The 27,928-nt window shown below is 49.4% G+C and overlaps 2 protein-coding genes across 3 annotated transcripts; one reads left to right on the top strand and one right to left on the bottom strand.

Annotated features, from left to right (window-relative positions):
- Positions 1-7,169: 7,169 nt before the first annotated feature.
- Positions 7,170-12,390, top strand: CA9 (carbonic anhydrase 9). Its single transcript, XM_036261922.1, has 11 exons — positions 7,170-7,497; positions 8,332-8,361; positions 8,639-8,809; positions 8,966-9,108; positions 9,194-9,286; positions 10,270-10,336; positions 11,065-11,222; positions 11,415-11,550; positions 11,640-11,666; positions 12,115-12,190; positions 12,324-12,390. The coding sequence occupies exons 1-11, from the start codon at positions 7,170-7,172 to the stop codon at positions 12,388-12,390; spliced, it is 1,296 nt and encodes a 431-aa protein (XP_036117815.1).
- A 1,130-nt stretch (positions 12,391-13,520) lies between these two features.
- TPM2 (tropomyosin 2) lies at positions 13,521-21,385 on the bottom strand. Of its 2 annotated transcripts, none has more exons than XM_036261572.1 (9): positions 21,125-21,385; positions 20,558-20,683; positions 17,362-17,495; positions 17,153-17,270; positions 16,986-17,056; positions 16,473-16,548; positions 16,233-16,295; positions 15,988-16,057; positions 13,521-13,664 (listed from the first exon to the last, which is right to left on the bottom strand). In XM_036261572.1, exons 1-9 carry the CDS (start codon positions 21,236-21,238, stop codon positions 13,582-13,584), a joined length of 855 nt encoding a protein of 284 aa, XP_036117465.1. In that variant the 5' UTR covers positions 21,239-21,385; the 3' UTR covers positions 13,521-13,581. The 2 variants fall into 2 exon arrangements, with proteins under 2 accessions (XP_036117465.1, XP_036117464.1); XM_036261571.1 differs by lacking the exon at positions 13,521-13,664 and adding an exon at positions 14,400-14,734 and having other exon boundaries at positions 21,125-21,380.
- Between the last annotated feature and the right edge of the window lie 6,543 nt (positions 21,386-27,928).

Genomic DNA, 27,928 nt, shown 5'->3' with positions numbered 1-27,928 from the left:
GCCAAAGGCAAAAGCTTGCAGTTGATTAGTCTGTGATACCTAGTCAAAGACAATATGTACCAGATTTTCCTTATTTACTTCTTTTGAAAAATTGGCAGTAACCCTGGAGGGTAAATTGACAGTGCCATTTTGTCAGTATATATGAGAAATCTTACAATGTGCCTACTCTCATGACCTAGCAGTTCTAATTCTAAGAATACATTCTAAAGAAACAAATATGTGTTGCCTAGCCGGTGTGGCTCGGTGGTTGAGCATTCGACCTATGCACCAGGAGGTCGCCAGTTCCATTCAGTTCAGGGCACATGCCCTGGTTGTGGGCCGAATTCCCAGTGGGGGGCATGCAGGAGGTGGCCAGTCCATGTTCTCTCTTATGGATGTTTCTCTCTCTCTCTCCCTCTTCCTTCCTCTCTATCTAAAATCAATCAATAAATAAAAATTGTAAAAAACAAAAACAAAAAACATATATGTGGGCAAAAATATATGTACCAGGATGTGTGGCACAACATTGTTTGTAACAACAGAAAATTGGAAACTGCCTAAATGTCCAAAGATAGTAAATTGACTAGGAAAATGGTGCAGCCTTTTGAAGGAATAATATGAAAACATTAAAATTATGTTAAAAAGCTCTCAATATGGACAAAGGTACATAGTGTATTGCCGAGAGACAAAAAAGCAGAATACACAATTGTTTGCACAATATAATTCCATTTATGTATAATATATATGCCTAGAAGGTAATTTTGGTTTTTATCTTGGGGTGATGAGATTGCGAACAATTCATTCCACAAATATTTAAGTACCTAATCAGTGCCAGGCACTGGATCATTAAGGTAAAGGGGTGAATAGGACAAAAAGGGTGATTTTAGCCCTGGCTAGTTTGGCTCAGTGGTTGGATTGTTGGCTGGCAGACCAAAGAGTCGGAGGTTTGATTCTGGTCAAGGGCATATACCTCAGATGCGATTCAATCTCCAGCCCTGGTCGGAGTTGGGGTCCTGTGGGAGGCAACCCATCGATCTCTTGATCTTTCTCTCTATCTCTCCCCCCGCTCCCACTCTATCTGAAAATCAATGGAAAGATATCCTTGGGTGAGGATTAAGAAAAAATTGATTTTAAAAAGTCCCTTATACTTTTCTGCCTTTCCCAAGTTTCTGCTTAAGCATGCGTGCATTACTTTGTAATTAGAAAAAAATACTATTAAAAACTAAAGTTTTAGTAGACTTTAGACCCCATTCCTACCACTCTGGACTCCCAGGAATCTGGGTCCCAGGCCAAGAACTAAGGTACTGTCAGGGATCTGAGGTCCCCTCTAACTCTCTGACATTCTAAGAATCCTGAGAAAAGAGAAATGCTGGACTTAAATCAGGAAGAAACCATTTGAAGAGCTGGGTGGAAGAAAGAGATAGTTTGGGTCAGACTGTTCCTTGGATTCGGGTCCCAAGGAACTGGTGATACCATATAGTGGGAGGACTGGTTACCATCTCAAAAGAATGTGGGACAGTTTGCACTAAGAGCTCAAGTGAGGGAGAGGACAGATAATCCCATGGTAATCGGTATCACCATGAGCCCATAAGGCTTCTTGGAAAGTAACAAGGTGATGAGAACAGAGCACAGCACCTGGGGTGCAGTGGTGATGGGTGTGTTGGGTGTGCTGCCAGTGTGTGAGTGTGCTTTATAGAGCCTACTGTGAACTTGATGGGGAATCATCCAACTGTGGAGGAAGGAGGAGGAAAAGCTGAGAAGATACTGAGGATAATTGGAGACAACTGATTTCCTGGGGACCAAGTCTCCCACAAAGCAAGTGAAGTACACCCCATAGTCTACTGGAAATAAACAGACTCTCTACTCCCAACTCTACCCCCAAAGCCGAAGGAAGGAGGGACCAGTGGGAGAGGATCAGAGGGAAGTCACAACCTCTCTAGCCTTTGATTACCTGCAACCTCTGCTTTCCACTCGCTGGATGCTGGAGAAGCCCTAGGAATGCTTTGAATAACAATTATCAGTTATTCCACAAAAGTTAAATGCTTCTTATATACCACGTCTTGTGCTAGGCATGGAGATGAAATAGTGGATAATGAAATATGGCCCCTGCCTTTATGGATGCTTATAATCCAGCATGGTAGACATGGTAAGGTGTCACTATAAAGTGATATAAACATTACAAGGGACATATAGGCTTCTATGCAGACAAGAGTGACCCCTTCTAGGAGTTAGGGAAGGCTTCTTGGAGAAAGTAACAATGTGAACTGATACCTGAAAGATGAACAAAACCTGGTGGGGTAGGGTTGTCAGTGGGGGAGAGGTGAGCAAAAGAGACAAATAGCGCCCTGGCCGGTTTGGCTCAGCGGTTGGAGCATTGGCCTGCGGACTGGAGAGACCCGGGTTCGGTTCCCGCTAGGGCCACATACCAAAAGGAAAAAAAAAAAAAGAGACAAATAGCATAAACAGAGTTTGGAGATCACACACACAGTGCATTCAAGGAACTGCTAGAAGTTAAGATTAGAGCATAGATTGCAAAGAAGAGAGTGATGAGAAAGGAGACTGGAGAAACAGACAGAGTCTAAGCCATGGAGGGAATTTATTCCAGTAAGGCTATGTTACAAGTAATAATAAATTCAAAGTGGCTAAACAATAAGATATTTTATTGCCTTATGCAACTGGAAAGTCCAGATGCAGGTAGGCCATAGGGTTAGCTTAATCCAGCAACCCAATCATATCACTAAATATGTGGGGACGTTCATTAGGCAGGTAGTTACAGATCTGACGTGGAGAAGAGAGTCCAACCTGGGGATACTTGGCTGTCATGAACTTGCAGAAACCATGGAAGTGAATGAAACTGCCTACAAAGAATATGACGAGAGATAAGGGAGACGGCATGAGACTCGCCAACACAAACCCATTTCTCTCCTTCTATGTATCCATTTCAGTTCTAAAATGGCTAATGTCATGTGGGCTAAATTGTGGTCCCCATAAAGATATGTCCATACCCCAACACCTGCAACCTGTGAATAAGAACTCATTTGGGTCCAGCCAGTGTGGCTCAGTGGTTGAGTGTCGACCCATGCATCAAGAGGTCACGGTTTGATTCCTAGTCAGGGCACATGCCCAGGTTGTGGGCCTGATCCCCAGAGGGGGCGGGGGGAGGGGCATGCAGGAGGTGGCCAATTGATGTTCTCTCTCATCGATGTTTCTATAATTTTCTTCCTCTCACTTCCTCTCTAAAATCAACAAAGGAAAAAAAAATTTTTTAAAAAAGAACTTATTTGGAAAAACAGTCTTTGCAGATGTAATTAAGCTAAAAATCTTGAAATAAGATCATTCTGAGTTATCCTGGTGGGCTCTATCCAATGACATGTTCCTAAAAGAGACGCCCAGTGGAGAGTCAGGAACAAGAGGAGAAGTCCATGTTAAATTGAGGCAGGAACCGGAGTCATGCAGCCACAACCAAGGAATGCCTGGAGCTGCTAGAAGCTAGAAGAGGCTCTACAGCCTTCAGAAGGAGCAGAGCCCTGCCAACACCTTGATTTCAGATTTCTAGCTTCCAGAACTATTAGAGAAAGATATTCTATTGTTCTAAACCACCCAGGTTGTTATAGAAGTCCTATGAAATTAACACAGATAGTGAGATGGTCCAGAACTACAGGCCAGCCTCAAGGCTCCAGAAAGGCTTTGATCAGTCTTTGCTTCCAATCTCTGGCTGGGGAGTAGGAGGCTTTTTCTCCTCCTCCCACCAGCAAATAGCTCCCTCCTCTGCTACCTTGGGATAGAAACAGATCCTAATGACCAAAGACTTGGCCTTAAAGTTGTGTGCCAGGTGGGGGGTGCCCCAGTCAATCAGTCCTGAGTACACTCTGTCCCAACCTGAGGAGGTTCAGGGAACAAGACTGGAAGCTCAAACCTGTTTTGGGGTTTGGCAGACTCCCAGCTGTGAAGGTATGATTCTGGGTCAGAGTCCACATTCCCCACCCAGACCTAAGACACAGTCGCACACAGAGACAGAGAAGTCAAGAAAGAGGCAACACCATGCAGAATGGCATTTGGAAAATTAGGGAGCTATAACAAAGAGAGATCTGCCCCTAGCAGACATAGGTCTGGACTCTGAAATACTGAAAGAAAGCAGCAGAGAGGCAGGGAGATGTGTGGACACATAGAATGGCACGGAGAAGTATATAGGGAAATCTTGACAGAGACTTAAAAAGGAAAAAGATAGAAATATTCAGAATATTTGGAAAGAGAGAAAATGAAATAAAGTCAGGATTGGTGTTGGAGAAAGATGTCCAGACATAAGGACTCCAGGCTCCAGTTGGCACGGTGTTTCTGTCTCCTGTGCTTCCCATAACCTCTTTCACCTCAGCTACATTGCTTGTTACCACATTCTGTCTTGTCCAGGTCCATTCAATTTAGTTATTACCATGGACCTTCCATGTGTCAGCGTCTAACCAACTTGCTGACAACACAGCTGACCAAGACAGTGAGCTGACCATCCAGAGTGCACACTGGATCACTTTGCCATGGATGAATGGCTCTTAATTTGACTCCAGAAATGGCAACCTAGATGGTTAAGCTAATTACCTTCCAAAATGACTGTTTCGAGGACAGCCATTGTTTGGCCATATAAGTTTTTGGTATATAGTAGGGCTGTCACTCTGACAAGGCAAATATTTGAGGTGCCATAAAAATGTGATGTCATACCCTGGCCGGTTTGGCTCAGCGGTTGGAGCATCGGCCTGCAGACCAGAGAGTGCTGGGTTCAGTTCCCGCTAGGGGCATGTACCAAATAAAATAATAATAATAATAAAATAATTTTTAAAAATGAAAGGAAAAAAAAAGTCAGTTTAGTCAATTTGGTTTTTCTTAAGTCCAGGCAAGGTGATCTGCACAGACAAAGAAAATACTCAATAATGGTTGTTGAATAAAAGAATGACTCAATCAATCAAATATTGGACCCTGCTCTTATGGAGCTCAAGGCTATTAGACTAAGATAAAATGTCATAAATCATCCTAATATGAATTAGATGGTGGGCAAGGTTATTAACGAGGGCAAAGCAAAGCACTGTGGTGGCTGAGGCATCAGAAATCTCTTCATATGGTGCAGTTAATCAAGAAAGACTTCTTGGCCCTGGCCGGTTTGGCTCAGCGGTTGGAGCGTCGGCCTGCGGTACAGAGAGACCCGGGTTCGGTTCCCGCTAAGGGCACGTACCTCGGTTGCAGTTTGTCCCGGGCCCCGGTTGGTCGTACGGGTGGCAGCCACTCGATGTGTCCCTTCACATCGATGTTTCTCTCTCTCTCTCTCTTACTCTCCCTCCCTCCTGCTCTATCTGAACAAAAAATGGAAAAATGTCCTCGGGTGAGGATAAAAAAAAAGAAAAAAAGAAAGACTTCCTGGCCTGGCTAGCGTGGCTCAGTGGTTGAGCATTGACCCATGCACCAGGAGGTTGCTGGTTCAATTCCTGGTTGGGCACAAGCCCAGGTTGAGAGCCCGATCCCCAGTGGGGGGCATGCAGGGGGTGAACAGTTGATGTTCTCTCTCATCAATGTTTCTATCTCTCTCCCTCTCCCTTCCTTTCTCTCTAAAAGCAATAAAGAGAGAGAGAGAAAAAAGAAAGACTTCCTGGATGAAGTGGCCTTTAAGCAGAGTCTTGAATAATAGAAGGGATTTAGACAGGGGGGACAGTAAAACTATTTAACATGGTAGTGGGTGCACAAGCACTGATCCATCAGAGTGGAAGCTGACTGAGGCATTCAAGTGGGGTTCTGGATCTCTTCTGTGATAAGGAGGTCAGGAGAGTCCCCAGGAAGGAGCTGGGGTATCATGAGCATACAGATTAACTTGTTTAAAAATTATTTAAAAAATCAATGGAGCCCAGCAGGTGTGGCTCAGTGGATTGAGCATAATCCCATGCACTGAGAGTTCCTCGTTTGATTCCCAGTCAGGGCATCAGGGCACATGCCTGGGGTTACAGCCTCAATCTCCAGTAGGGGGAGTGCAGGAGGCAGGCAATCAATGTTTCACTCTCACATCAATGTTTCTCTCTTTCTCTCTCTCCCCCCCCTTCCTATCTCTCTAAAATCATCAATTGAAAAAAAGAAAATGAATGACAGGCATTCCTGGCAGTGAGAACTGGATGAATGAAGGTGGTCAAAGGTTTAGAGGAAAATGAATAGTTTAATTTGGCTGGAGTGTGAGGGACAGTAGGAAGAGATAAGATGGGTCTCTTGGGTAAGATTTTGAAGGGATATGAAAGTCAACTAGAGGAAGAAGATGGGCAGATGGAAGATATTTTGGTAGATAGTGGGAAGTCAGTGAACGTTTTTGAGCAGAAGTGTAATATAATGAAAAATAAGTTTATTTATTTATTTTTAATTTTTTTCCTTTATTGATTTCAGAGAGAGAGGAAGTGAGAGGGAGAGAGAGATAGAAACATCGATGAGAGAGAACATTGATTGGCTGCCTGCCTCCTGCATGCCCCCCACTGGGGATTGGGCCCACAACCTGGGCATGTGTCCTGACCGGGAATCAAACCGGCGACCTCCTGGTGCATGGGTCAATGCTCAACCACTAAGCTACACCAACCGGACAGAAAATAAGTTTAGTTTAAACCAGTCAGAGTCCCTCTCATACGTATACTCAGTTTTCCACTCATACTCAAATTCACCTCCCACCTACTCATCCACCCTCCTCCCTGAGCTCCTGCGGCAGCTTGCCCTACTCCTGTACCTGCTCCCTGGCTGGGCAGGGGATGTACACATGGGCTGCTCCCCTCTCAGCCAGAGGTTATGGGGGCCCCAGCTCCCTGTCTTTCCCCTTCCCTGCCTGAGGTTGGGAAGCACGCCAGGGTTAGCTGAGGCTGGCTGGCAGGCAGCTGGGTGGTGCCAGAGAAAGCCTATGCACTGCCAGGTGGTGCCTTGGGTTCCAAGCTGAGCCCATAACCCCGATAACCTTGTGCCTGCACACACAGCTGCCCTCACTCCACCCCAATCCAGGCTATGGTATCGGGTAGGGGGCACAGGGCCAGGCAGACCCGAGGGACTTTGGCTCCATCTCTACAAAAGGGCATTCTGTGAGTCAGCCTGCTCCCCTCCAAGCTTGCTCCTCCCCCACCCAGCTCCAGTTTCTGATGCACGCACGTACAGCCCGTACACCGTGTCTGGGACAACCTACAGTCCGCCACATGGCTCCTCTGTGCCCCAGCCCCTGGCTTCCTCTGTTGATCTCAGCCCCTGCTCCAGGCCCCACTGTGCAACTGCTGCTGTTACTGCTGCTTTTGGTACCTGCCCATCCCCAGAGCTTATCCCAGATGCAGGGGACCCCCTCCATGGGAGGGGATTCATCTGGGGAAGATGATCCTCTGGGTGAGGAGGACCTGCCCAGTGAAGAGGATCTAATTGGAGAGGAGGATCCACCTGGAACGAAGACTGAAACAGGAGAAAAGGACTCTCTGGAGTTAGAGGATCTACCCACTGTTGAGCCTCCCATGGATAATGCTCAAAGGAACAAAGGTAAGCAGTCGTCAGCCCTCCAAACCTAGGCTCCAGGAGGTTTGTATCTCCTCTCACTAAACTCCAGCCCAGACAGGAATTATTCAAGGAAGGAGAGGAGCCTGTACTCTGAGAGTAGCCTTTCCCTACCCCAGGGTCTCCTGTGATACCAGACCCTTCCCCCCTTTCAGAGCTAAAAGGGGACAGATGGGGAAACAAAAATGGGGCACAGATGGAGAGAGATGAGTAGGAACAGTGGGAAAGAAAGGGAAAGGTTGAAGAGGAGAAGGAAATTAGTAACATGAAGAGAGAGAATGTAGGTAGAGAGAAGTAACAGCATGAGGGAAGTGAAGAGGAAAGATGTGGTAGCAGAGAAAGAGCAGGGAGGGCTTGTCAGATCACCTCCCAGTTTAGAGGTGAAGAAACAGACCTAGGAAGAAGGAAATAGCCAGTAGGGGGCCCTGATATCTTGACTCCCAAGCCAGGAACTTTGGGGGAAAGAGTTAGAGACCAGAAAAGGAAGAGGGATGAGTGGGGAGCAGGAATAGGTAAGAGAGAAAGGAAAGATGCTCTACTGATTTGGGCCTGGGGACTGAGGGTCCCCCCCCCCCACACACACACACACATACACACATTTTACTAGCACGGTGGTTGCAAACTGGTATCTCCAGGGCCAGTAGGATCTCCGTGTGTGGTTATGTTTAGCTGCACTCTATTGTGCTTTACACCTGGTCGGCTTTGCCCTTGTAAGGCATCTGAGTTTGTGAAGCCTTGCTAGTGATGGGGGCCCACGTCTGGCCACGGGGGAGGGTCTGGGCTCAAAGATCAGACTCCTAACTCTTCTCATTTATGCAGGACATGACCACAGTCATTGGCGCTACGGAGGTGAGACAACCACCCCCGGCACAGACCCAATCTGAGCACCCAGCTCTGCTGATCTGCCCCCCCGACCACCCCTGTACTCTAGTCCTGGACGCCCCACCCACCCCACCGCATCCACATCTGCTTGTCCTCGACAATGCCCGCTACCCGTCTCTGTGCATACCCCAGATTCCTGTCTCCCGCCCCAGTGTCTTTAGACTTCACCTCTTCACATTTTCTGTGCCAGGTCTCTAAAAGTCCCTAATTGTATTAACTTCCTATTCATACCCTCCTACCACAGGCGACCCGCCCTGGCCCCAGGTGTCCCCAGCCTGCGCAGACCGCTTCCAGTCCCCCGTGGATATCCGTCCCGAGCTCACCACTTTTTGCCCCGCCCTACGACCCTTGCAGCTCCTCGGCTTTGAGCTCCCGCCACTCCCAAAGCTGCGCCTCAACAACAATGGCCACACTGGTGAGGCAGTCCCGGGGCGGAGCCTCAGGGAAGGGGCGGAGGCTACCTGGGGACCGGACGGGGCCTGGGGAAGAGGGAGAGTTCCCGAGGTGCTTGGGGATTAGGCTGGCTCTTAGGGGCGGGGCAGGGGCCGGCTCACCTGCTCTCCCTCCGCAGTGCAGCTGACTCTGCCTCCTGGGCTGGAGATGGCCCTGGGTCCAGGACGGGAGTACCGGGCCCTGCAGTTGCATCTGCACTGGGGGTCTGCGGGTCGCCCAGGCTCGGAGCACACGGTTGGCGGCCACCGTTTCCCTGCAGAGGTGAGCGCATAGCTGTCCACAGAGGGACGAAGTGGGCCGCGGGGGAGTGGATCTTGCCCATTCCTGACCTGCCTGTCCTCTCCAGATCCACGTGGTTCACCTCAGCACTGCATTTGCCAAAGTTGACGAGGCCTTGGGGCGCCCAGGGGGCCTGGCGGTGTTGGCTGCCTTTCTGCAGGTACCAGTCCTGGACACCTCCCACATCCGGCTTCCTCATGCCCCCAGGCTCAATGTATCTTGCCCACAGAGCCTCATCCCAGCACACTTACCCTGGCACCTGCTTATCATCCTCACTCACTCATTAGTTCATTCATTCAACACTCACTGTGAGGGAGGCTCTGGGCCTTAAAAAGGACTAGAAAATGAGAACCCTTGTCTCTAATGAGTCCACAGCCAGTGATAGGGTAGACACATACAAAGGACAGAGTGAGACGTGGTCAGGGAAGGCTTCTCAGAGGAGGTAAAGCTTGAAGACTTCACTAGTAGGAAAGAAAAGATGTTTTGTGCAGAGCAAATGGTACATGTAAAGACTCAGAATATGGCCCATTCAGGGAATGACAGGTGCAATCAAGTGGACATCGGGAGGAGTAATTTCTCTAATGCTCCTATAACAATATCCCCTTTGTGAGATGCAATAGCCTAGAGAAGCATTTAGTGACTTCTTTGGACCTGTAATGATCAAGGCTACATAAACAGTGATTAGAGGACGCTAGTAAAATGAAGAGATGATGAGATGCATGCTAGGTTCACTCCCACCTTAACCGACTCCAGCCTCAAAGCACAAAGTTCAGAGATGTGCCTCAGAAAGAACATGTCCTTGCTCCAAGTCAATCACATGGATTATTAAGGTGAATGCAGAGGTAACATGAGTACAAAGGTCATTATGGTTTTCAGGAGTGGGGCCCAGGTCATGGGGGTCTTGTTTCCTAGTGGCCACCTTCCTCCTCTTTCTCCATTGAAAACGAACCTGCCGAGCATGTTAGGTTAGTTTGCAGAGTAAGAGTAAATGAACTTTGAGTAATAATACATAAGATTGTGTGTTTCCTCCAGCATTCTCAGAGTGGAGAAATGAGGGAGGCTATGGGAACCCCACCTCACCTTCAGGCCTCTAGCCATGGCGCTAGACACATGTGCTACCTGTCTTGCTCTGTCATTTCCTAGGAAGGCCCAGAAGAAAACAGCGCCTATGAGCAGTTGCTGACTCATTTGGAAGAAATCGCAGAGGAAGGTATGGCGATGGGGTCCTTCCCACAGGGAGAGGGTTGATGTGTGAACTGGACAACTATGATCTTGATAATAACTATGAAGCTGACCAGAAGCAAACGGGCAGAGGCAAACTTCTGCCAGCCAAAATAAGGCAAAAACCAAATGAGACCAAAAAAAAAAAAGTGTTTGGAACTTCAGAGGTTGATTCTGGAGAGCTAAAATTTTTCTGAGAACTATCTATTCTCCTTCATAAGCATCACATATTTTAAACTTGTAAATACTTTTGTTGGAAATCTTTTTCATCTCAGTCACTTTGGGTCATTTTAAGTCTCACCCTGCTGGACTTTAAGTTTTGCTAAACTAGAGGGAGCTGTGCTTCTTGAATTTTTGTGTGTTTTTTTTTAATAGTTACAAATATTTATATTTATTTACAGGTTATTCAGCTCAATTTCCTTTTTGATGTTCTCTGAGCTTAAATCTGTGGTCCGGCATGTTAGCATAGAATGCGAAGGAAGAGTGAAGCCTCAGAGGGGGGAACTAAGGAGCAATTCTCTTACTCTGGGAGACTCCAGAGCCCTTTGCTTTCTCCCAAGTTGTCTTGTGCTGCTTTGGGAAGGGATACGCTTAGAGACGAAGTGGTCTCAGGGAAGTGAGTCAACTTGGCTTCTGGGATATGAAACTGTATCCCTAGACCCAAAGCCTTGGAGGGGAGCCACGTAGGTGAGACTCCAGCACAGGTCCTTTCCACAGACTCAGAGACGTGGATCCCAGGACTGGATGTATCTGCACTGCTGCCCTCTGACCTCAGCCGCTACTTTCGATATGAGGGGTCTCTGACCACACCCCCCTGTGCCCAAGGGGTCATCTGGACTGTTTTCAACCAGACAGTGAGACTGAGTGCTAAGCAGGTGGGGCTGAAACATGTGGGCGTGTGGGGGACATGGGGGGAAATGAGAGAAAGAGAAGGCATAATGTAAGGGCTGTTGGGAGGAAGAGAGGGACATGGAGGGTGGAGACCTGAGGTATGGCTGTGAGTAGGCCTATGATCCTTTTGTTCCCTTGTCTTGAGCCCTCTTTTCACTGTCTAATGACCCCCCTAGCTCCACAGCCTCTCTGGCTCCCTGTGGGGACCTGAGGACTCTCGGCTACAGCTGAACTTCCGAGCCACACAGCCTTTGAATGGGCGAATGATTGAAGCCTCCTTCCCCACTGGGGTGGAGCGGACTGCTGAGCCAGGTGCAGCTTTGTCTGGTATCCCATGTGTCCTCATTTGTCTGTCACTGGTGGTCACAGCCCCGGTTCTAATGTCTTCTTTGTCTCTTCAGTCCACCTGAATTCCTGTCTCGCTGCTGGTGAGTCTGTGCTTCTCCTTTGGCTCCTGATGCCGGGGACAACCCTTGGCACAGTTTAGTCCCAGGGGCTAGTCAGGACCACGTCTACTGCCTCTCCTTTTCTGCAGAACAGACCTCCAATCCCAATAGGATAGAGTGTCAGGTCAAGGTGTGTGGGGAGTGTCCCTTCTTGTCCTCAGGGCAAGAGTTGGTCAGAATAAAGCTCCAAAAATCTCCTAGCACCTTCCTTCCAAAATGACCTCTTTTATATCATTTTTAGGGAGGAAAAAAAGTGGGTTATTTTACCTTCTTGAGTATCCATCTGAATCCCTTGCTGGTCTCCTCTGGATTCTGATATGCTGAGGACAGCTGGAGACTTTAGGGCTGGGGTGGGGAGATACCAGAAGTAGGCCCTGAGGGAACCCTGCTGACTCTCCACTCCCTGAGGCAGCCTCTCCTCTCCCTACAGGAGACATCCTGGCCCTGGTGTTTGGCATTCTCTTTGCAGTCACCAGCATTGCCTTCCTTGTGCAAATGAGAAGGCAGCAAAAGTATGTGTTATACTGACCCTCTCCCTCAGGCACAGCCTCCTCTTCCTGAGGAGTCCAGAACCTGCAAATAGCACACAAATGATCTCATCTTGGGCCAGTTTTCTGATTACTCTTCCCTGTCCTGTAGACATCCAAGTGGGACCAAAGGGACTGCTGGCTACCAGCCAGCAGAGGTCTCGGAGACTGCCGCCTAGAGGCCTGGGACGTGGAGAATGCACCGAGAAACCAGCCGGAGGGAGCCCAGGGGAAGCAGGAGAATTTGTTCTAGCCTGCTTATTACACCTCTTCCTTTTCAAGTATTTTTTTTTTAAATAAATGTTTCTAATAAAATATGTGGAAGGTGCCTTTGTTCCCCAAATCAGGAGGGTTATCCATTTCCTGCCGCTGCTGTACCAACATTATCACAAACTCAATGGTGATGCAAATTTTTTTCTCTTAGATTTCTGGAGATCAGAAGTCTAAAATGAATCTTATAGGCTAAAGTCACGGTGTTGGCAGGGCCAGTTCCTTCTGGACACTGAGAGAATGTTTCCTTGCCTTTTTCAGCATCATAGAAGCCAAGCACTCCCTGGCTTGTGGCCCCTGCCTCACATCACTCCAACCTCCTGCTTCCATTGTGATACCTCCTGCAACTGCCTTTGACCTTTTTGACTCCCTCTTATAAGGACCCTTGTGATTGCATTGGGCCTATCCAGATAATCTAGGATACTCTCCCCTCCCAGAGTCCTTATTTTAATCACAAGGTCCCTTTCCCATGTAAGATAACATTTCACATGTGGACATATTTGGTGGTGGTGGGCAGTCTGCCATCGGGAAAGAGGCAGAAATGACTGAAATTGTTGAAATGTGTGTGTGTGTGTGTATAGACCAGTGTGTGTATCTGGGAGTAGGGCAGGCTTAGCCTCTAGGCTTAAAATCACATGGAGGCTTTGGGGCTTTCACCTTGCTCAAGTAAGATCTGTGTAGCTTTGCAGTTTTGCATTCAGGTTGTGCTGTCTGGCTCAGCTGCCTGCTGGAATGGGGCAGTGATGCTGGCAGCCGCTCCTGGGCCCTTTGGGGAGTAAGGGCCAGGATGTAATGCCAGCCCTAGTGGCCTCTGTTTCACACAGCCTGTTCACAACTCCTAAAGGAGCGTGGCACCCCCACCCCTTGGCTACCATGGAAAAGAACGTCTTGTCACAGAACGTGGAACTAGGTCCTGCTCACTCCGGGTCCTTCCAACTCCATTTCTCCCCTCAGGCATCCTCTCAGCCTTCTCCACTTTGGGAAACTACCAACACCATTGTCAACACCAAAGAAAGGCTTAAAGAGCCTGTGATGCCAGTAACATCAGTTTTATTGGGATGGGGCGGCAACTATAGCCTGGTTGGAGGCAGAGCCAACCCTCACAGGTTGTTGAGTTCCAGCAGGGTCTGGTCGAGGGTCTGGTGAATCTCCACGTTCTCCTCCTTGGCACTGGCCAAGGTCTCTGTGAGAGGAAGCAGCACATGAGGAGGGGGTGGGAGACACAAGGGAGGAGACGTGGGGAGGCACAGACAGGGGATGTGACCAATCAACATGGAGTAGGTTGGAGGCACATGAGGACACAAGCATTCAGGGATCTGAGGACCCTATGGTAGGGGTAAATAGATGAATTGACCAGGACAGACATGGATGCCTCACTCAAAACTGTGGGTCATGGAGGTGGGATAAGAAGGCCTGAGTCATAAACTAATTTACCCTCCTTCTTTAGAAGGTTTAAGAGAAAGAAGGACAAAGACTTAGCCAGGAAAGGGAGGGACAGACAGACAGACAATCTTGAGGCAGAAACAGACCTGCAGTGAAAACCCTATGTTGCTGGCATCCAACGTTTTTCCAAACTTCATCTCAGACCTTTCACAACCTTCTTGCCCCTCCCCTGCACCTCACCACCCCATTTCCCTTCTGGTCATTCCTTGAGATCCTGGAACCCACAGTTCAGCGCTCCAAGGTCAGTGACAGGCCTGGGTCTGCAGAGGCACGAGAGAGCTCATGGTGACAGATGGAGTCATACCATGCCCGCATGCAGCAGTGACAGAGTGACAGACTGTGAGTGCCCATGCAGAGGAAATTTCAGTGTGGCCACGGAGTTTTGTGGGTGTCACAATATTGGGGTGTCTATAAGAGCCAAGGTCTCAGCAGTGCTCTTATGGGGGTAAAGAAAGTGCTCTCTGGAGGGCAGGAAAACAGCATGGAGACCAAGTTGAGTTTATTAAGCAGCAGAGAGGTAGAGGCTGGTGGGTGGAGGGGGGAGTGGATGGATAGAAGGAAGAAGCAAGTACCAGGGTGGGCAGCATGTGTGATGGGTGCTCTCCTAGGCTGCGCCCAGCCTGGCTGTGCAATGTTGGCAATTTTTGCTCCTCCTGCCCGATCCTTCCTCAGAGAGAGAATAGAAAGGAGAGGAGAGAAGGCCGAGGTGGCCACACTGGTGAGGGGCTCAGAGAGAGGTGATGTCATTGAGTGCGTTGTCCAGCTCCTCGCTGATGGCCTTGTACTTCATCTTCTGCGCATAGACTTCGTCTGGAGGGGGTCCAGGGATGGGTGGGAGTGTGGGGAGAGGGAATAAAAGGAAAGAGGAAAGGAAGGAGAGAGGATAATGGAGAGAACAAGAATCAGAGAGGTGAACAAAGGTGAATGAGAGAGAGAGGCTAGAGAGCAGGCTAGAGAGTCGTCAGGGCTCCCTCGTTCCCTCTCTGTACCCCTGTCTCTTTTGTCCTTCTCTGTACCCTAAATTGGTTCTTCTCCCAGGAGTTCCTGCCTCCTCTGGGGACCTGGGGGCACAGTGCTTTGGATAAGCAGGAGTGCTTGCTTCAAGGGGAGAGTACTCAAACCAGAAAGACCAAAGTCCTACAAAGTTGGAGATAAAATTGAGGCTTGCCTAAGAAGGCTGAAGCAAGGGAAACTGAAATTATGAAAGTGAAGGGTTATCAAGTACAATAGAAAGGAAAGAAAGTTTTAGGCACAATGTTGATGATAGTGAAAAAGAGCTGTAGACTTAGCAAATAACCTGAATGATTGCTTGTACCAAATCTAGCTTAAAAGAGTACTTTACATTAATGTTGTCTTGCATACCTAGCTATTAAACTAAATAGCTCTCTATGTAATAAAGAAGTCTCTGTGATATAGTTCTACTGTGTTGCACTTGGAGACAGAATTGTCTAAATCAGTGCTATTCAAAGGGTAGTCTGAGGACTGATCAGCAGCAACAGGTTTACCAGAGGGCTTGTTAGATACACAAATTCTCCAGCCCAAAGTCAGCAATCATTTTGGAATAGGACCCAGAAATATGCATTTTAATTTTTTTTTTTTAATCCTCATCCAAGGACATTTTTCCATTTTTTGTTCAGATAGAATGGGAGGAAGAGAGAGAGAGAAACATCGACGTGAAAGGGACACATCGAGTGGCTGCCTCCTGCATGACCCAACCAGGGCCGGTGACAAACTGCAACCTAGGTACGTGCCCTTAGCGGGAACCGAACCAGGGTCTCTCTGGACCGCAGGCCAACGCTCTAACCGCTGAGCCAAACCGGCCAGGGCAGAAATCTGCATTTTAAAACCTCTGGGGGATTCTCAAGCATGCTCAAGTTTGAGAAGCACTGGAGTTGTATCTGGTTACAAGTACCTAAATGGAAGGCACTGCCACCAGAGTTTGTGGAGTCCTAAGTGGTCCAATTCTAATTTATCAGTAGCAAATATAATGGGACTCAAAGATAAGGGACAGACTGACATTCATGAGGAGTGCAGTTTGGGGGTACAGGGGAGATCCCCTTTACCTTCCAGGTCATCAATGGTTTTCTCCAACTTTGCCACAGACCTTTCAGCAAACTCTGCTCGGGTCTCAGCCTGGGAATAAAGGCAAGATGTGGAAATGACAAAAAATGAGTACCCCCCTCCCCCCCAGATACTATCACTTAAGTCAACCTTCTCATCTATCCCTATTTCAAATCCCCTGCCACAGGCAGTCTCTGGTAGGGACTGTGAGGCTTGAGGGAAAGGTGGGGACTGGAAGGACTCTCACCTCCTTTAGCTTCTCCTCCAGCAGTTTGATCTCCTCTTCATATTTATCTTCTTTGGTGGAATACTTTTAGGGACATAACATGCCATTAGTAGAATGCCCCCAGAAATCCTTAATTTCTCCTGAACCCCACAGGCTATTCATGATCTTGTCTCCATGGTACACCCAGACCCACCCTGCCTGGGCCCATCGCCTCCCTCCCTTGCAGGACCCCATCCTCACTGCCCCTCTACCCCCCTCTACCTTGTCTGCTTGGGCTTCCAAGGATTTCAAGTTGTTGGTAACAATTTTCAGCTCCTCCTCTAGGTCCCCACATTTACTGCAGGGGGTGTGTGGCAGGGTGGGGTGTGAGGGCACAGTGGGGGGAGACGGTGGAGATGGCACAGTGAGGGAGGGGTAGAGGAGAGAAGAGAAGAGAAGAGCAAAGTTGTGAGAGTGACAGCAGGCAGAGTTTGGAAGCCCAGACCCTTCCCGACCCCAGCAGATGAGAGAGAACGGCCTGAGATGGAGGGGAAAGTGAGATGAGAAAAGGCACCATTGCCCAGAAAGGTCCAGAGAAGTCACTACCTCCTCCTCTGAGGCCATCAGGGACTTGAGGGCCTGGTCCATGGTTCGAAGTTCTTCCTCCAGCTGCCTGGCTCGGCTGGGGGCAGCGGGTAGGGGTCAGAGGACAAGACCTGTCCCTATGGCCCCAAGTCTAAGAAACTAGCTCCCCACTGTGCAGAGTGCCCCCTAGCCACCCCACAGTGCCCTTACCTCTCAGCCACCTCAGCTCTCTCTTCTGAGCGCTCTAGCTCTCCTTCCAGGATCACCAGCTTCCTGGCCACCTGGGGTGAGGGGGAGAGAGAAGGAACAGATCCATGGTGAATGACTGGGGGTGTCTGGGGCTTGGGAGTGAGAAGGAAGTGGACCAGGGCTGTCACCTCCTCATATTTGCGATCCGAATCCTCAGCGATGTGCTTGGCTTCCTTCAGCTGCATCTCCTGCAGCTCCATCTTTTCCTCATCCTTCATGGCTCGGTTTTCAATGACCTTCATTCCTCTGAGAGGCAAGGAGAGGGGGAAGGAAGGGTCAGGACCAGCAGAGGCAGCCTCCCCCCTCCCTGGCTCAACCCTGAGGGCCCCCTGCCCACCTCTCACTCTCATCGGCTGCCTTCTCAGCCTCCTCCAGCTTTTGCAGGGCTGTGGCAAGGCGCTCCTGTGCCCGGTCCAGCTCCTCCTCTACCAGCTGGATGCGGCGGTTTAGGGAGGCCACATCTGCCTCGGCCTATGGGTCAAAGGCTAGAGATCAGAAAGGCTTTTTCTACCTTGGATGAGGATCAGCGAGGCTCCAGAGCATGGTAAGATTCTTATTAGAAAGAACTTGACTTCCTGTCTTCCTATTTTTTTTACCTCCTAACCAACCATCTATCTTCTGCCCAGACTCTCCGCTCCAGGCCTCAAATATGCATTCCTCGGCAAGTTCCACTCCTCCACTACAGGGCCCATTCAGGCACTGTGTATAGTTAGGCTCCCAATGGTTATCTGCATGCAGCTCTGTCCCTTCGGAGAACACTCCAAGTGCTGGGACCAGCTCTGGGGCAGCCCTGACTCCACAGCAGAGCCCACCAAGGTAAGGGGGTGGGGAAGAATCCGGCCAACCCAATAGCACTGCTGCTAAAAATAGCCAATCATAGAATCAAGCTCAAGTGACCTCACCAGTTGCCAGGCAGAATCCCAGCAAGGGGCTCTGGAGGCAAGCTAGACCTGTATGGGACATCCGGGGCTGTGGCAAGGGGTTCCCTGCCAAGGGGAAGAGGCAACCTGGGGCAGTGCAAGGGCCATTTGAATGACAGATACTCAGACACTGATCCTAAAATACAGAGGCAAAACCTTGGAGGTTTTAGAGAATTTCCATGGAAACTGATGATACCTTGAGAAAAAGAGGGCAGAGCAAGAAGGAAAGCCCCAACAAAAGAAAATGAGAGCCTGGCCAGTATGGCTCAGTGGTTGAGTGTCGACCCATGCACCCAGAGGTCACTGGTTTGATTCCAGTCACGGCACATGCCCAGCGGGGGTGTGGGCCCAACCCCCAGTGGGGGGCATGCAGGAGGCAGCCAATCGATGTTCTCTCTCATCAATGTTTCTAGCTCTCTCTCCTTCCCCCTTCCTCTCTCTCTAAAAATCAATAAAGAAAAAAAATTTTTTTTTAAATGAGAGAGGCAGTTCAGTTTGGTGTTAAGAGCATCAGCTCTGAGTCAAACTGTTCTCTTTGAGCCAGGGCTCAGCCACTCAACACTTATGTGACCTTGGGCAACTTATTTAATCTCTCTAAACCTCAGTTTCCTCCTTTTTAAATCCGAGTTGACAATAGCAATTTCTTCTTTGTAGGCTGTTAATCAACAGGACCATTTAGGGGGCTTATATAACTAAACAGGTTCTCTAGCTCCTTTTTTTTTAAGTCTCCCAAGCATTTCTGATGATTTTGGGAAATAAAATAATATGCAAAAAGCACTTGAGCACATTGCCTGCAGAGTCCACATTCCATAAATGTGAGGTTATTCCTGATCTTCCTCAGAGACAAGGACATAGAGACCCTGAGATTTAAGATTGAAAAGGAGAAAGGATCAATGGAGAGGAAGAAGTGAGTGAGAGGGAGGAGATGGGTGGTGGCACTGGGGGCAGAGGGTAGAAAGCAGGTCCTGGGTGGTACTGTAGGGTGGGAGAAACAGTACCATATATAGAAAGTAGTAGCTTGTCCTCCAGGTGCTGAAGGCCACCTATAGTGGCAAGAACCCATCACTGGCACAGGGCCAAATGACTCAATGTGGAAAGACTCTGGGGACAGCACTGGGGGTTGGGAAGAATGACAGGGGGACACTGGGGGGAGGTCTACTCTAGAGAGAGATGAGACTCTGTAAAAGAAAAACTCTCTTCATGATAGTGGGCTGACAAATAACTTTGGGAAATCCTGGGGTCCTCATGATAGGACTAGCATTGACCATTTTCTACTTTTCAAATCTTTTTGGTTATGGATGCTGCTACCAACTGATAGGAACTATTGTCCCCACTGGACAAATAGGAAGCAGGAAAGAAGGGAGAAATGGAGGAAGGAACTGTGTAAGTTAAGTGCTGCACTCAAGGTCACAAAATAAGTTTGGGCAGTTTCCTTTCTACTCTTGGCACTGCTGCCCTGCTTCTCCAGCTCTGTGGCTCTGTCTCTGTCCAGCTGCCTCCCCTCCAGCCCCCACCCAGCTCCTTGGGTTTCTATCCTGCCTCCAGCTGCACTGGGCCTTGGTTATTTATAGAGTGTCAGATGCCCAGGGTTGTCTTTGCTAGCAGCTGCAGGTCAGTTCCCTCCCAAGTGCCAAGGCTGGTGGAGAACCAAACCCAAAGGCTGGAGGTCAGAAAAACCAGCCCAGGGTGGGAATGGAGAGAGGGAACTGGGAAACATGGATAATGGTCAACACAAACAGTAATGCCATTTCTGATCTTATGTTCAGATCATCCTTATGCTAATCCTCCCATCCCATCACCACCACCATAGGCTCATCTTAAACTTAAAACAATCCTGGGTACAAGGCAAATGGGGAATCTGAGGCACAGAATGGTACAAGTAACCACGTCCAAAGGTTTACAACCATTTTCCTACCTCAAGATAGGGGTTGAGAATGACAGGAGCTAGAGAAGTATGGTTAAGGGGGTGTGGGGTGGGCAGAGAAATCTGAGTGAACAAGACCTGCCAAAGTAGCTGCCCTGGCATTTGTGGTCCTGTCTCTTTGCCCTGTGGCCTGGCATGGTCTTGAGGCTGACAGCTTAATGAGGGTAAATGAGGGGCTGTTAGAACCTGAGCTGGGGCCCCAATGCACAGCAGGGCTACTGGAGCCAGAGGTCAGGGCCAGGGAATTTCTAATGCCCCCCTAGGAGTGTAACTCAAGTCAGGGCCCATTTCAGATTCCCCTCTCTCCTCCTGCTGACAACACCTATACCCACACCCCATATCCCACATATGTAGCTGTAGTCTCCTCTCCATTTTCAGCTGGAGGATTAATTGAGGTGGATGGTAAATTCTTGTACCACCCACCCCTACGATGACTCACTGTTTGATCATTGTACATAGAAAGAGCTGGAGCCAAATGGAATTATAAGGCTATGTCCTCTGGGGGAAATGGTAGGTGATTTTGATTTACTCACCACCTAGGATTATTTGTGCAAGCTTGCCCTGGCCCTGGTTCCTGAGAGGAAAACATGTCTGTCCTGGTGCTGGAATATCTAGCTCCCCCCTTGCTTCATCCCCATGTCCAGGACCCCTCCCAGTGCGAAACCCCCCACCCCCAGGTCCACACTCACATCAGTGGCCTTCTTTTCGGCCAGCTCCAGTTTCTCCTGGGCATCCTTCACTGCCTCTGAATACTTTTCCACCTCATCCTCTGTCCCTTTCAGCTTCTTCTGGAGGGCCTGCTGTTCCTCCTCCAGCTGGGAGAGAGAATCCTCGGTCAGCCAGGCCCAGGCTCAGGGAGGAGGCAGGGGTGTGTGTGAGGGGGCACTAAGAGATATTTAGAGGCTGTCAGGGAGGAAGAGGGATAGTAGACGAGGGACAGTGCAGCCAGGAGGATTGGAGGGAACTGGTGGGGGTAGAGAGTTTCCAGCCCCAAGAAGCAGGGCCCGTCATTGTTCTGCAAGGGCAGGAGTGGAAACTGGGGGACTGTGGCTCCCCAGGCTATGATGGATACATGAAGTGTGGCTCTGGCTAGGTCCCTGAGGGTACTGTGAAGGTCCAACCCCGCACTGGATGGGGAGAGAGCCTTAGAGAGCAGGCCCTAGGATAGGGGACACAGGACAGGGCCTACCCCACATGGTTGGGGGTGGGGGTGGGAGTGGGGTAGAGGGTTTCACTAAGCTCTGGGCCACCCCCACCTGCTTGCAGCGGTCTTCAGCTTGCTTCTTGTCGGCCTCGGCCTGCTCTGCACGGTCGATGGCATTCTCCTTGTCAAGCTTTAGCATCTGCATCTTCTTCTTGATGGCGTCCATGGCTGCGGTGCGGGACGGGCCGGCCTGCGGCGGTGCGGGCCGGGAGAAATGGGCTGGCTGCGCGGACTGGGCGCCCGGTGGTGGGTGAGGAGGACCAAGCTGGACTGGGATGTTCCAGCCGCGCGAGTGCCTAAGACAGGGAGGGACCGGGCGGAGCCGGGGACCCGGACCCTCCCCCACGGCGACCCAAACCTTGTAGGGGCAGAAGCACTGCCCGGTCCGGGGGCGCGGTCGCCCCCAGCGCCCACCCTCTCCGGACCTCCTCCTCGGGGCCCCGCCCCTCCCTTCCCCCACTTCCTCCCAAGCCGTCGGAAGGGAAAGTAGCCGGGACTGTCTGCTAAAGAACCCTAACACTGCGGAGGGGAGGGGACCCTCGGGCTGGGGGACTCCGCGCTTATTCTGAGTGACAGCCCGGCCCGGTGACAGCTGCAGCTGGGGCTCCTGGGGCTATTTCGGGGCGTGAGCTCACGGCAGCTGCCTGGGCGCAGGGACCGGCGTGCCCCCGTCTCCCCACCCCCCACTCCCGTTAGCGGCAGCAGCCGCTAACCTTAATTTAGAAGTTTCCTGTAAATCCCCCCCAGATTAAATGTCTCTTGGGAGGCGGGGCTCCTCCGTGGTTCGAGTGCCTCAATTTACCCTGAGTCCCAGACTCTGGATTTGCCTTACTGACGTGGTAGTGATAACGGAGAGCCTCACCAGGGGCTTGGGGAAATCGAGGCAGGAGAGGAGCCCGGAGCCCCGGTCAGTCGTAGTGTGGAGCGCAGCCCGGGTTGCTGCCCCCCGCCGCCCCCGAGGGCAGGCTTGACCTCTCCTCCCTCGCTTCTCCTTCCAGCCCCAGCCCCTGGAGCCAGGGCCCCTCCTCTACGGTCGCCCGGTGGCTGGGAACCCAAGTCAGAGTCCTGCCTGCCCCGCCCCCACGTGCCCCGCATATTTTCCACGCGGCTACAGCCGGGCGGGACACACGCGCCGCCCGCCCACACCCCTACCCGGGACGCATCCCTGTCCACCCCTCCTCGCCCCCTCTTTGCTCTGTTTTAGGAGTCTGACCGCCTCTCCAGGCACCCCTACCTCGCCCCGCTTTCCCCTCTCCCTTGTTGCCCCGCGCACCCTCCCTTCTCCCTGCAGACTCCTCTCTTCCCTTGTAGGCCAACTTTACGCCGAAATTTCTTTTCTGCCCTTTTTTGGGATGTTTCTCCGTGGGGAGGCGGGGCTGGTCTGGGAGGGGTAGGCGGGGGGCGAGGGGAAGAGCTACTGAGCTGCCCGGCGTCCGTCGGGAGCAGGGGGAGAGATGTACCCTCCTTCCCCCGCTCCCAATCCAGGCCGCTGGAAACAGTCCCCGGAGCCGAGTCCTAGGATCGGGAAATCTGAAGCACGGGCCGGGGGCTGTTTCGTTTCCCCTCGGGAAGGGGTGGGGAGAGGAAGTGGAGAACCGCCGCGGAGGAGTCAAGGGAGACCAGGCGGAGGAAGCCTGGAGGAGCGCTTCACCGCGCTCCCAAGGGGCAGAGGGGGTGAGAGGCCCGGCTTCTGCTGGTGGGGGTGGGGACCGTGGGAACCGTGGGCCATGCGGGGCCTGGGGCGGGTAGGGGGCGCAAATGTATTTAGATATGTTTAGCTGCCGCTGCTACACGAGGAACAAGCCTGACCTCATACTGTTAACTCCAATCCATGTCTCTGCTTTCACCAAACTCATGAAAGACACCTCCATTCACCTGTAGCCAGTGGTTGACCCCAGCGCATGACCAAACGCTACCTTCCTTACTCCCCACGTCCACTTACAGGTTTAGATTCTACTTCCTACAAATGAGTTTCCTCTTCAGAGTCTCGGGTTGTGTTGGGCAGTTCCTTTTGTTACCTCCTGCCTTGGGCTGTTATGGTCTTACTCCTGGTTTTCCAACTCATTCATTCATTCATTCATTCATTCAACTAATCCTCTACATTGCTACCAAAGATCTTTTAAAAATATGTTTTTATTGATTTTCAGAGAGAGAGAAATATCAATGTGAGAAACATTGATATGCTGCTTCCTGCACACCGGGCGGGCCCGGGCCCCAAAGATCTTTTTGCAAGTTGGTGGGAATAGGATACTAAAACCCGCCAAAACTCTTCCCTACTCCCTCCCTCGAGGATAAAAGTCCACATTTCTTAATATGGTATAGAAGGCCTTTGTTTTGGCCCCTACCTACCCCTAGCCTCATTTTTCATTCCCAACCTCTAGGCTCATCTTTCTTTCATCCGACTGTCATACAACACAGACTGGTATTTCACGCTGCATTCATATTGAGCTACTGTAGACACTGGAAATAGCCATACTTTTATTAAAGCCTCTACCTTTTATGCATTCTGTTCCCTCTCCCTAAAATGCTCTCCCTTGGCTGAAATCTGGTGGCTTTAAAGACTCAGATGAATGTCTGCTTTTCTGGGAAGCATCCCCTGGCTACTTCCTCTTCTGCCCTCTCTACCTAATAGGTGTAGCTCCTGGTGCAAGCTCCTATCATTCTCATCATAGTTCCTTTTATTATGGTTCTTAATACCTGTTTGTCTCCTCCACTGGTCTGTGAGTCCTCCAGAACAGGGACTGTCTTCCTTTTTTCTTTTTTAATCCTCACCCAGGATAGCTTTCCATTTATCTTTAGATAGAGTGGGAGGGAGGGAGGGAGGAAGAGAGAGAGAGAAAGAAACATCAATGTGAGAGAGACATCCACTGGTTGCCTCCCACAGGACCCCGACCAGGGCCAGGGACTGAATTGACTGGAATCGAACCTGCAACTCTGGTCCGCAGGCTGAAGCTCTAACCGCTGAGCCAAACGGGCCAGGGCAGGAGTATCTTTTTCAGTTCTGAATCCCTCATGCCTAGCATAGCATCAAGTAGAGTTGGCACTTGATAAACATTTGCCAGGTGAATTTTTTATGCACCAGGTTCCAGGTACGAAAAGATACCAGTACTGTGTGGATCTAGACAAACTCATGGTTTAATGTGGCAGTTCTTAAACTTTTTGGTCTTAGAACCCCTTATACACTTAGAAGTTAAGAGTGGCATTTGAAGATCCCAAAAGCTTCTGTTGAAGTAGGTTATATCTATCAATATTTAGCATATTAAAATGGAAACTGATAAAATTTTAAATGGTTAATTCATAGAAATAAACCCATACTCAATCATGTTGACATGTTTTTCATGAAAAATATGACCTCATACTGTTAACTTCAACCCATCTCCCTGCTTTCCCCAAACTCATGAAAGACACCTCCATCCACCTGTAGCCTGCGGTTGACCCTGGGGCATGACCAAGTGTTCCCTTCCTCACTCCCCAGGTCCATTTAATCCTGTAGATTCTACTTCCTACAAATAAGGTTCCTCTTCAGAGTCTCTGGGGTTGTCTTGGACAGTTCCTTTTGTTACCTCCTGCCTGGGTCTCCTCAAATTAATCTCAAATTAATGAGGATGGCAGTTATGTTTCATTTGTGCAAATCTCCTTAATATCTGGTTTAACAGAGGACAGCTGCATTCTCAGAATCTATTTGGCTTTCTTTCTTTTTTAAAAATATGTTTTTATTGCCTGGCTGGTGTGGTTCAGTGGTTGAGCGTCGACCCATGCACCAGGAGGTCACCAGTTTGGTTCCTGGTCAAGGTATATACCCAGGTTGTGGGCCAAATTTCCAGTGGGGGGCATGCAGGAGGCAACTAATCAATGTTCTCTCTCATCTATGTTTTTATCTCCCTCTCCTTTCCTCTCTCTCTAAAATCAATGAAAAGAAAAAAAATTAAAAATGTTTTTATTGATTTTAGAACTAGATGAGAGATAGAAACATTGATTGGCTGCCTCCTGCATGCCCCCCACTGGGGTTTGAGCCCACAACCTGTGTGTCCCAACTGGGAATCCACTGGGAATTGAACCAGGACCTCTCAGTCCACAGGAGGATGCTCAATCCACTGAGCCACGGCAGCTGGACAGTATACATTATTTTTAAAAATGATGTTCCTAAATATCTGGATTGGTTTCAATAGGAAAGTCTGTTTTAAGTTTGGGGAAGTTGTGAAACTCATGGTGGCAGATACTGGTTTTCAAAGTTCTAATTTTTTTTTTTCAAGATTCAAATTTTTACTTGAAAGCTGTAATTAGCAGTAAGTACAGTCAGGTTTTTCTCTGAATTGACAGACTCACTTACTTTGTTCCTTTTCTGATAATCATGGTTTGTCTGCTAGTCATTCTTTCAAGTCAATGTGGAGTTCCATGAAAAAAAAAAAGCTGGTTCAGCTGACAACTCAAAAAACTAAGTGTTGTACTCAAGACAGCATCATGCTCTTGTGTACAGCAGAAGTCTCTGCTCACTTCCCAGTTCATCACACAGATACTGAAAAGACTTGTTACTCAAGCAATAAGATTTAATAAAATTAGTTAGTTTTCATTGCTTTATTTTTGCATTTATCTTCAGATAGAGCAGGAGGAAGAGAGGGAGGAACAGAGAGAGAGAAACATGTAAGTGGTTGCCGCCCACATGACCCCAACTGGGCGGGGGACAAACTGCAACCAAGGTACATGCCCTTAGCGGGAACCGAACCTGGGACTCTCTGGTCCACAGGCCGAAGCTCTAACCGCTCACCCAAACCAGCCAGGGCTTCACAGCATTATTAAGTCTTAAGTGGAGTTAGCATTTTATTTATTTTTATAATTTTTCTTTATTGATTTTAGAGAGAGAAGAAGGGAGAGGGAGAGTTAGAAACATCGATTGGCTGCCTCACACACACACCCCATCGAGAATCAGGCCCACAATCTGGGCATGTGCCCTGACTGGGAATCCACCCAATGACCTCTTGGTGCATGGGTCGACACTCAACCACTGAGCCACACCAGCTGGGCTAGCATTTATTTTTTAAATTGCTCATATATACGGTGGTGAGAATACAACCATTAAGACATTGCCTTGATTTGTACTAAGGCAGTTTACCCACCAATGTTTTTATACCATCAGCACAAATGCTAACACTGTGAAGGAGGAAAATAATGCCTTAGTATTACTATGAAAATAATCTTGCCCTAGCCGGTTTGGTCAGCGGTTAGAGCGTCGGCCTGCGGTCTGGAGAGACCTGAGTTCGGTTTCCACTAAGGGCATGTGCCTTGGCTGCAGTTTGTACCTGGCCCTGGTTGGGTCGTGTGGGTAGCGGCCGCTCGATGTGTCCCTTTCACGTTGATGTTTCTCTCTCTCTTCCTCTCTCTCCCTCCTGTTCTGTCTGAATAAAAAGTGGAAAAATGTCCTTGGGTGAGGATAAAAAATAAAAAATAATCTTGACCTTATGGACCCCTGAAAGGGTCTTGGAAACCCCTATGCCTAAGGACCTCACTTTAAGAACTGCTGGTCTAATGGGTATTCAGTTCACTCCCCAGAACTCCCTGAGGCATCACTAGTGAGAGGTATGTGATTGGGGACACGACAGTGAAGTGGTACCAGGAATGAACAGTTGTCCTGGGCTCATAGCTAGAGTTCCAGCAGTCTTGTTGGCCAGGTTGGAGAAGGGATTTGATCTCTAAGATCCTCAACTCACGATGCTAGAACATTGACTCTGGGGTTAGAGGGCTACAGCAGCGTGTATTGGAGTTGCCAGTCCTCTGCGTCAGGGAGGTGATAATACATTTCTGTTTTCCAGTACTTAGCACAGGCATGGCTTAGTAAATATTGAATGAGTGAATCACAGATGATAGGAATAATAGTAGGAAGTTGGCACTTTCCTTAATGGGCTGCCCTGGGGTGGACAAAGTAATTCTACTTTATACTGACTCTAATGGAGTGGGAGTAGATATCATGGCTTTAGGGAGGTGACAGGTGTCCAGAGTAGCAGCAGATGGGTGGTGGTTGTGTTCTACTTGGAGGAAGGAGGAAGGAAATAACATACTGGGCAACAGGGTCGGTTAAAGACTCATGCATGAAAACAGTGGCAGACCTGTGGGGCATGCAGTGTGGGCAGAGGGGGTGAATCCAGAAAGAAGTGGAAGCACACATCACTCACCTCGCTCCTCCCTCCACTGAACCTCCAGATTAATGGGGCAGCTGGAACGGGCCTACCACACCAGCCTGGCCACTAGGGGAGCTCTGCTCCTAACTATACAGTCTCACTCCTGGGAAAGGCTTTTTTGGTTTCTTTTCTTCTAGTGCTGTTCTAGGCAGTAGGACAAGACCTCAGAGGGACTAGAAGTGCCCCAACCCAGTCAACAGAACCTACCTGAGGCAGCCTCAGTTGGACTTTTTTGCTTATTAAATGCCTCAACCAAATCTGTGGACATTATAATTCTCTTAGGCTCAGATATTTATATTTTAAGACATTACTTTCAGCAAAGCTGCTTTTGAAAATTCAAATTTGGCCATAACTGTATTTGTTTACATACTCTAAGCAGTTGTGAAGTGTCCCTCGTAGCCACAAAGCACAGTGGCAGCAGAAGAATGACACTTGGCAAGGCAGAGGCACTGGCAAGTGAAATAGGGGACAAAAGGAGTATGTCTTCTCAGGGACAGCTTTCCAACTAGGATGACTTCAGGGATCTGGTGCAGGGAGGAGAAAGGGGCCTCACAGGGCAGATTGCCATAGTCTGCCCCACTTCATTCCTGAGTTATATCAAGCTGGTGACAGAACTCAATCCCATTCTCTCCCTCACTGTCCTGGGGCATCTCCCACCTCCTCATGAAGCCAGGCAGAGTCAC

This window comes from Molossus molossus, unplaced genomic scaffold (assembly GCF_014108415.1).
Source record: "Molossus molossus isolate mMolMol1 unplaced genomic scaffold, mMolMol1.p scaffold_m16_p_14, whole genome shotgun sequence".
In the NCBI taxonomy this organism is placed as follows: domain Eukaryota; kingdom Metazoa; phylum Chordata; class Mammalia; order Chiroptera; family Molossidae; genus Molossus; species Molossus molossus.
Note: the sequence above shows the minus strand (reverse complement) of the source record. Positions and strands in the feature narration are given on the sequence as shown.

Excerpts from the sequence above, each read along its gene's own strand:
- CA9 (XM_036261922.1), top strand. The coding sequence starts at position 7,170 with ATGGCTCCTCTGTGCCCCAGCCCCTGGCTTCCTCTGTTGATCTCAGCC. Across the intron at positions 8,362-8,638 it reads CAGTCATTGGCGCTACGGAG|GCGACCCGCCCTGGCCCCAG; the intron begins GTGAGACAACCA and ends CTCCTACCACAG. Across the intron at positions 11,223-11,414 it reads TGAGACTGAGTGCTAAGCAG|CTCCACAGCCTCTCTGGCTC; the intron begins GTGGGGCTGAAA and ends TGACCCCCCTAG.
- TPM2 (XM_036261572.1), bottom strand. The coding sequence starts at position 21,238 with ATGGACGCCATCAAGAAGAAGATGCAGATGCTAAAGCTTGACAAGGAG. Across the intron at positions 20,684-21,124 it reads CTGAAGACCGCTGCAAGCAG|CTGGAGGAGGAACAGCAGGC; the intron begins GTGGGGGTGGCC and ends TCTCTCTCCCAG. Across the intron at positions 17,271-17,361 it reads GCAGCCGATGAGAGTGAGAG|AGGAATGAAGGTCATTGAAA; the intron begins GTGGGCAGGGGG and ends CTTGCCTCTCAG.